The sequence below is a fragment of the Zonotrichia leucophrys genome, chromosome 1, assembly GCF_028769735.1.
Source record: "Zonotrichia leucophrys gambelii isolate GWCS_2022_RI chromosome 1, RI_Zleu_2.0, whole genome shotgun sequence".
NCBI classification, from domain to species: domain Eukaryota; kingdom Metazoa; phylum Chordata; class Aves; order Passeriformes; family Passerellidae; genus Zonotrichia; species Zonotrichia leucophrys.
The window spans coordinates 57,112,989-57,122,379 of record NC_088169.1 but is presented as its reverse complement, the minus strand read 5'-3'; the positions used below and the strand labels follow the sequence as shown (position 1 = coordinate 57,122,379).

General features: G+C 35.5%; 1 protein-coding gene across 3 annotated transcripts in view; it reads right to left on the bottom strand.

Moving 5' to 3' along the window:
• Positions 1 to 414: 414 nt before the first annotated feature.
• The window catches only part of DIAPH3 (diaphanous related formin 3), a 201,101-nt gene continuing 192,124 nt past the window's right edge, over positions 415 to 9,391 (bottom strand). For all 3 annotated transcript variants that reach the window (XM_064713728.1, XM_064713699.1, XM_064713709.1), the window contains one exon: positions 415 to 1,890. In XM_064713728.1, coding sequence (XP_064569798.1) covers positions 1,634 to 1,890 — 257 coding nt within the window. In that variant the 3' untranslated portion in view covers positions 415 to 1,633. The remainder of the gene's footprint in view (positions 1,891 to 9,391) is intronic.

Below are 9,391 nucleotides of genomic sequence, written 5' to 3'. Positions count from 1 at the left end.
TGTTTGAAATGTCATTTTATGTAGTCAATCATATTGGATTTTTAGATAGCAATTTTTACTGCACCCTGTAAATAGAGGTAGTAAGTGTTAATACTGGAGGTGCAGAAGACCTTAGTAGAACAACTATCAGTCGCTGTAGTTTGAGTTATATATTCAAGACATATTTCAAGTTACCAAAGGTGTCTTTTGTATGACAGCTGTGCCCATTGTTTGCAAGGGGAGCTGAAGAAATATCTTTCTTACAGGCCTGCTCTGAATCCTTCCCTGATTTGTGTTTATACCTCTCTTTTTTCAGCAAAGGCGGGAAATGTAATTAGTGTATAATGACAGCTACAACAGTCCCAGAAAGAGGAGATTGATTCCCACCATGGCTGAAAACCCCCCTATGCCACGTGTGTAATCAGGCCCAGTTTTTGAGTTCTAATTAACTTTATTAATGTTTAGTGCAGGAAGTACAAAGGCAACTTAAACAAGGATATAAAAAGCACTGGAGCATTGAAACACGGGTTTCATGTAACTGACTCTTATTGAAAGACATATTTTTCAGCATTTTGTAAAGAAAAATAAAGTAATTTAGAAGAAAGATATTAGATTCTTAATACACTCTTATATTAAGGAAGCTTTAAATAACAGAGCAAAGAGACTAACAATAGCTCCCTACTTGGTAACACTGGTAGCAGCTCTTTCTGATGTGCAATTAATAAATACGATAGCGAACCCTGTACAGTGACAGTGGGATAAAAGAGATGCAATCACTTGCAAGACTCCTGTTATGCCAGCAGTAAGACTTTATGGGCTACTGGAAAATGAGTTTGTGAAAAACCAATTGAAAAAAATCTTCTCCATTACATGTTCCTTTTATAGAAACATATTAATTTCGCATGTGAAAAGATAAAATATTACACTGGTAAATAACTGTGAAGACATTTTCCCCCACTAAGGACACAATTGCAAAATCTTGCAATCAAAGCAATTGTATATATTATTTTGATATAATAACCATAATAAACTTTAAAGCAGCGATATATTAATTACACATAAAGTATATTATTTGCATAGATTTTTTGTTTACTGCCCATGGATTACCATTTGGTAAATACATCTATAATTCATCAAGCTTTGGTGCTCTTTGATGAGCTCAAACTGGAATATAGCTGATACTGTATATTACTGTAATTGAAAAGGACACTATAATGATACATTTTTGGTGCTTTAGCCTCCTAAATATAAAAATTACAGTAGAAAATATAAGAATAGCTTTTTTGTTATTTATTGACCCTATTCCCAGGCATGATGATTTAACAATACTTAAAGGATATTCCTATTTTCAGAAGCACTCAAAACAGATGGTTAGCAGCCTGTCCACTAGAAAGATTGTGCTTTGGAACAATTTAGTATTTATCTTCTTCTGATACTTTTCATATGATTATTAAGTAAAAACATATAATAAAAAACAGTCTTGCAGTTATCCAAAACTATAGTATTGTTTTCTATAGTCTTGCTAACAAAGATCCTTCATCCACAAAGAAGTCAGGAAGTCAGAAATATGTAGCGTCAAAAATAGAAAATTATTATTTCTTTAAAGATGTAGTGTAGGCTCTTGTTTTTAACTTTAATCTGGTATATGATTACTCTACAGTGCTCGCAGTCTTGCCAAGAGAGCTTCTACTTCTGGAATGGCTTCTCCCCTAGGAGGGGACCCAATACGATCCATTTTCTTTTCTTTGCCACCTTCTCCATGACAGGATTCCTTTCTCCCAACAGCCCTGTTCAACACCTTAGAGCTTGTTTCCACATCATATGTAACTTCTTTGGTGACTGGGCTTCTTGTCGAGTTTAAAGTGATACTGTGGTGTGAACACGGCTTCTCTGGCTGTCCTTTCTGGTTCTCTGCAGAGACAAATCAAACAAACCTTGTTTCATATTAAAACACTCAGTTTCAATATTCTGTAATATAAAAAGACCTGAATTGATCAGAGAAATTTTACATGCAGATGATGTACTACAAGGAGTAATGAATGCCAAGGAGGTAAGACAAAATATATTACCAAACTTCAAAAGCAGTGGACTGGGTCCTTTGGAAGTGCTACAGACTTTACATGTCTTCATTAAATTAACATCCATATTTCTTACAAAATCACAGATATAGCATGACAGGATCCTCCTTTCTTACTGGAGTCAAAGAGATACCTAGCACCTCTTCCAAGGTTTTACCTCATTAATTACATTTCCTACATACTTATTAATTGTTCAAATTTTAAAATGTATTTTAAAATTTAATTTAATTATCTATTGTTATACCTTTTCTTTCTTAGGGAACTTTTAGGCAACTAAATAATTTCAAGAAATTGCATAATTCACTATTTTTTGCTAAACATCACTAGCATTGCCTGTCACACAAAGTTGCACTCAGTTAATATCCAGGCAGGAGTTTTGCAGGTTTGGCATGTATTAATAGACAGATTTCTTTTTCTGTCACTCCCCATCCCCCTTCCAAATCAAGTGACTGTTTTCCAAACCAGCATATGAGTGGCTTCTCTCATAGATCTCAAACTTTTTAAAAACAGGCCTACTCAATATTCATGTAACCTTGAGCAAGGCCTGAAAATGCCTTCAACACACTTGACATGACATTTAAAGTTTTTTGGTTATTCGCTGAAAGATGTTCCATCATCCCAATAGTAATGACTTTGGAGCACAGGCAGTCACTCATGACAGTGTGTTTTATGTGAGTGCTGAAAATTCCTACCGAAAACAGCTTGTACATTAAAAGGCAGCTGCTGAAGATATTTACTGCACTGTCATTCCCTGACCAGGGGCTCTTGGTGATGGATGAGGATTTTACACACTTTCTTGGACAATCTCAGCGAATTTTGTAAGTACGATCACCTTTTGGGAGGTGGGAAGAAAATAAATACCTTCTTTCCATCATCTTCTAAATCAGATAAGCAATTCTTAATTAAAATTTCTTAAGATAAATTTGACGCTTAGCTGAAAAACGTAATTTTTTTTTTTCACTATGGAAAATAATTTGACCTTGAATATGCAGCAGCACAGTGTTCCTGAATCACAGGAGGCCAATGACTGGTTATGAACATAGCTTTATAATTACATGTAATAAACCCGTCATATATAATTAAAATATCCCCTGTATGTGCACTCTTAAATGTCCCATTCTACTCAAATGTTTATGCTTATTGATTCTGAACACAGATTTGCAAGCAGATAAAAGTGTGCTACCTGTGTCAATATACAAACTACCAGCTGCACCACAGACCTTCCTGTTTACATTCAATCTAGGGGCAGCAGGAAAAATAGTTGGTGTTTAAAAATCAACACTTTTAAGTATAAGAAAACCCACTGTCATATCATCATCAGAGGTGAGGCATAATTGTTGGATTTTAAAAAAGTATAAAAGAAATTAGACACTGAAAGTAAGCTTCTCAAATGTACCATCAATTAAATTTTAACTATTTTGCACTTCAGCAGTCTTCACCCAAAAATGTGAGGATGAATTAGGTGCGGTGAATTAGACTGTATAACAGACATGGGGAACTCTTATTAACTGAGGCCTCAAAATAAAATCCAGCAGTAAAATCCCCCAATTTTGTCATAGCATACACAGGGCAGAGTAGAGGTGCCTTAGAGTGAGACTCACAACTGCAGCCTAAGCAGGGAAAACTGCTGCAAGCTAGCTACTAATAAGTAGTAGCTCATGGGATCTGTCCATACCCCTTCACCACTTTGAAACTCAGTAAGTAATTGAGGCTTTCACTTCAGTGCTGCCTGCAATCTGGAATTGTTGTGTAGGGATAGGACAGAGTAAAGCTGAAGACAGCTGTGCCGTTTTTTCCCCTTAAAACAACAGCAGTTGTGAATTTCTAGGCACTCACTAATAAGTGCAACACTTAACTCGAATGACCAGCCTTTCCCTTCACTCTGAAGGGTCCTGCAAAAATGAAAAATGGCATTAGGAAAGTGCCTTAAACAGCGTTTCGTTTATGTGAGTAGTTTTTGTTTTATCTCCTTGATGACGTCAAGATTCACCAGAAAAATCACAAAGTCACAGTAGTGATTAGCAGCACTCCATAATAATGAGAATACTTTGGTCTCAGACATGTTACAAATAATATTGAGCAGCTAGAGTAAATAAAAAAAAATAGTGCTTGGACACATATTTTATCTAAATCCAGTATCATCATCTCAAAGTTGTTATTTAGCTGCTTTCTACATCAGGTGCCATCTTTACTGCTTATGTTCTTCAGTCAAGGAGGAATTTCACAGAGCATTGCTATGCCTAAGTGCAAGTCCAGTATTAGCAGATGTGGAGGTAGATAGTGCCCTGCTTAGCAAATTGGCTGTTGTGAATTTCATCCAGAAACACTGAACTTTGCTAGGCTTGGCTCAGAAAGCATACACATTTACTTACAGCCCTAGATTTCACTTCAGTAAGTGTGCATGCAAAGAATTAACCGCTGTATTACTTGAGGTGTATGTGCTGCTCGTGGCATTCTTATCAGAGCAAAAGATGACTTCTCTTTAAATCAAAGTGTAAAATTAGTAAAATTACTACTATCAAGGTTAAAAGTCTCACTAATTCCTCAGTTATTTATTTTAGGACAACAGAAATTAATTTGTGTTAAATTCAAACTCTTAAGCACTCTATACTGCTTCACACACTGATTCAAAACTCGCATGCATTTGGTACCACATCCATCCCACTGCCTTGACTTGGGATTGTAACCTCACCTCCCTCAAATCCTGTGCTATAGTGGTAAAACCAAAGAAGTTAAATTTTCAACCTGTCAGTGTTGAGGTCAGTGGTTTAAAAAAAAACAGTGCATCTTGCATGTGAATTCAGAACTACATGGCCGCAAACTGCTGCAGGTTAGCACACAGTTTTGACCACAACTGTGGAAAAATCAGACTTCCTTAGTCCCATACGATAAAGACTATAAAGCATATAGTTATTTACTTGCAAAAAAAGCCAGAAGTCAAGATTACCTGACAAAGTAAGTACAAGAAGAAACAGCCATTAATTTACTGCTATTAGACATTAAAACCTTGAACTACCAGAGTAATGAAATTCTGGAATTCACATATATACATGTGAAAGCAGGAAACCATAACCAGTCATAAGCATGAATTTGATCTGTTTCTGAAAACAATATTTGATATGGCTGCCCAAACAGCCAGGACATGGCTTAGTCACATTTGCCACCTATGCCTCCAGAAAAAGGGAACACACAGAAGATCCACAAACCATACTGGTCTTAACAGACTTTCCTAAAATGTTTTGAACCATTACATCATAGACAGACATAAATTTGTTTTCTGCTTTTGACAATAAACTATATTTGAAACAAATTATGTATTTACTCACATGTATTGGTTCAAATACACTTCTAAAGAACTGAATATAATTAAACACACAGAAGGTTAAACAAAAGCTACTCATGAAAAGGCACTTCTGCATGAATTCCTGTTAAGAAGAAAGCTTACATTTCTGGAGATGCACTATTTGTCCACCTACTGTAGCAAGGTGCATCTTCCGGCAGTAGCAAGACAAAAAGAAATCAGACATTAAAATCACTGGATAAAGACAGAACTTATTAATTTCCTGTATATACTGGAAGTAGTTGAGACAAGTTTCTACTGTTTGGTCACTTTGAACAATCAAAATTTGTCATTCAGCCATACAATAACAATCACTATGCAGATCAAAAAAAAATCAATAATTTTAAATTAATTATTAAGTTTTCTAAATGCTCAGGTGATAACCTATAATAGTTTTGACTTTACTGCTAGTGAATGCTCCCAGGCACAGGTTAGGCAGAGATTATATTGCCTACTACAAAAGTCTCAGTGTCCAGATTCCATGATATTTAAATCTTTTCTTTCCCTTGTTCAATATTGAACTTTTGTGGGTCCTCCAGAACTGTTCAAATGCAGTTTTTGCAGATATTAATTGTTCGAACATTGCTGTTAATCAAAACCATTCCCAAGCCATATTCACAAAACCTAGAGCCAAATAGTTACTATCATATAGATACAAGACTTATAACAGCAATGCTCAGGAAATTCAGATGACAGAGAATTGTGCTTAAAATAGCTGTCCACAGTTGAAATGATGTCCAAACACAGCACAACTTATAACCATATGCTTATAACCTATTAAAGGATACATCATATTCAGAAAAGGAAATTGTGCCCTAGTATCTGAACAAAAAAAAAAAATAAATCAGTAGTATGAGACTTGCCTGCTGTGAACTTGGGGAAAAAATATGATCAGTTGGAGATTTTAAAATCCTACACAATAGTGTTATATATTACCTTTAATAGAGAACAAAAATGATTGCAAGAGACTCACTAAAGTTGAGATAGATTTTTTTAAAACAACTAATAAATATTTAATATTAAAAACGATGCTGAAAAGCTTTATTTCATCACAGCATCTCAGTAAATGTCTTGATACTAAGGACATGTTTTGGTTTTATGTAAATACTAGTGACTGATTGAAAAATAAAGTTGCAAATACAACAAAGAGAACAGTACTGCGTGGCATTATATGCTCGTATTACAGTCATACATCTAAATGTAGGGCATGACAAAACTGTAACATAAAAACAACAATTGCAGTTACAACCTCATTACATCTCTTACCAAGTTAACAGGGAAAAATGCTCAAAAACCCAGTGGAATATTTCTGATCTCGCTGAGTTGTGCCTCACATGCTACTTCATATTCCTGAAGCTATGTCTATGCCAACATTTTCCAAAGCCCACCCATACTGACATTACTGAAAATAAAAATTATTTTTACATTTCCAGTCATGACTTGTCATTTAAGTCATGTCCTAGACAATACTCTGAAGGACTGACCCCATACCAAAGGGCTTTAGCTTGGAAAAGCTAACAGCCTGAGCCATAACTCTTACCCCTGGCTCCCCAGTTCGGTGCCATAGTTTGTCTCTCATTCCTCATCCCTGATGCATGGAACTGAAATTCTCAAAGACCAACACCATGCTGATGCTGTACTCATGTATTTTCCCAGCAAAACATCAGGGGAAAAGATCCTTCTAAAAGCTTGCCTTTTCCCTCAGAACCAGAATTTAGACATAATATGAAAGACTGCTATTAGCTAGTAGGTCCAACTGTAGTACATAAGATCATTCATGAAAAAATAGGATAGCTTCTTTCTGGATGGTTTAATGGAAAATATTTTAAATACTTTTTATTGATTTCATGTTTTTGCAACAATATCTCTGACTGACAAGGGTAGGCTTGAAGAATGTCCCTGGTAAAAGGAGCACTGTGTGTTGCTACGACTTATTTCAGTTTTGAACCTGCAGCTTCAACCCTAATCCATAAAGGAGTGTGAACTGTACTCAAAAGAACTTTGCTTGATAAGCAATTTCTTACACCTCTGTATTTCATACCTAATGCTCACAACTCTACTGATCTTAAGCAGGCAATAACTCATGAGACATGAAAAAGTATTACTGATATTTGGAACATTTCTTTTTTAAACTATGAACATATAATTTAATATTTGCTGCTGTTCTTGAGTGTTGCATTAAAAAGGTGTGAAACACAAGGAATAAACACTATCAGTAAGCTCAATTTAGATGAGACAGTTTTCAGAAATAGTGAATATAGGGGGTTTATGCACATTTCAAAGGCAAGAAATGAGTACATCAACACACTGTGTGACTAATACGGAGAATTTATAGAAACTAAATTTCAAAGACAGTCAATTACAAACTATGAGCAAAGAAATTTTTGACAAGAGGAACTATGCTGGACCAGCTCCCTTTTACTTGGCCCCAAAGTAAAGCCTTTAAAAATTATTTTAATCCCTTTCCTCCTTCTGTTTTCTCAAAGACTACTTTAAGTTCCTGCTGATCACTCCATTCAAAGTTTTAACTATCTTTTCTGAAGACACTTTGCAATTGCAATGAGTTTGAACCAATTTCTCTGTTTAAACTAATATATTCTCGCCTGTGATAAGACAATGATTTTTTTTTACAAGAAATGCAACTTTCATTTACTAGGATTTTAACAAAAGTCTTGAGCACCTGTCAAGATGATAAGAGAACAAGAGTGTGGATCAAGCTGCTGACAGAAATCACCCAAGGTCGGTGAGAGAAGAGTCCTCTGCAGGTGTCTTCTAAGGCAACTGTTTCAGACTTAGGAGTTTGGCATCCTTCCTATTTCACCCTGAATTACAGTTGATTTTGAGTGTCTTTTAATGCATTTTTTCCCCAAAAGAAGGCACATTTGGCAGTTTCTAGGAAAACTGCAAAATGGAAATTTCCAAAACAGAAATCTGCATTGTGGTCATTAATGATTTTTAGAGCACATGCTTTGAAATATTATTGAAAAACTAAATTCTAAGTATCTTAATTTCAAAATGAATAAATCATAAACCATAACTTTAGTATTAATAACTAATAAATTAATCTTATTTATGTCAGACAAAGGTGGTTAAAAGGCAAATATTTATCTACATGAATACCAGAGGCATGGGGTCTTCAGGGCCCAGAAGGCAGAAACAATCTGCATCCTAGGTGTTTATAGGATTTCTCTCAAGGTACAAATAGGACAAACATCAGCTTTTTCTCTTAAGTCAAAAAGTAGCAGGGAAATTACAATAAAACTGGAAGTTAACATATTTTACAGTATTTTAAAGTCCTGAAATGTGGTCTATTACTTGCTTTATTTTCTTCACAGGTATACCGCAGCTTGCATTCCAAACTGTGTTTAGAGTTAACAGTCAAAAATGATGAATGTCTAAGTTAGTGACCTGTGACAGGATACACAGAGGTCCATAGTCCAAAGCTACCCTCTTCAGCTGATGATAATTAATGCAGATCACACATACTAAAATGCCTTCGAGCAGCAGACACATTTAGTCTCCAAACCTGTCTGCAACCAGCTCCCTATAGATGAATACTGCTTTCAAGGTGCACTTTGATAAAAAAACTTCAGGAATATGCATAAAGACTGCTGTCATCAAAGGAAAGTCACTAGCAGATGCAATAGGGAATGATAAGCAACATGCTGATGGAAAATAACTGAAATGGAAAAGAAACACAAGTTTGTCTTCTTTTACCAACTGTTGAGGAAAAACACAGTAGGAAGCCTCCTTCCTCTGGAAAAACAACAAATCCAAAGCACAAAGCAAATCTTTAAGACTGACCTTATATTTATGAGATTCTACTCACTGCGGTTCTAAATGTTGTTATTGCTTCTGTTGAGTATATACTATTTAGCATACACATTGGAAAAAAAAAATCCAGACAAACAAGCAAAATCCACAAAACCCCACAAAAAACATGCCCCATTCCTGGAGAGGTTCAAGGCCAGGCTGTATTGGGTTCTGAGCAACC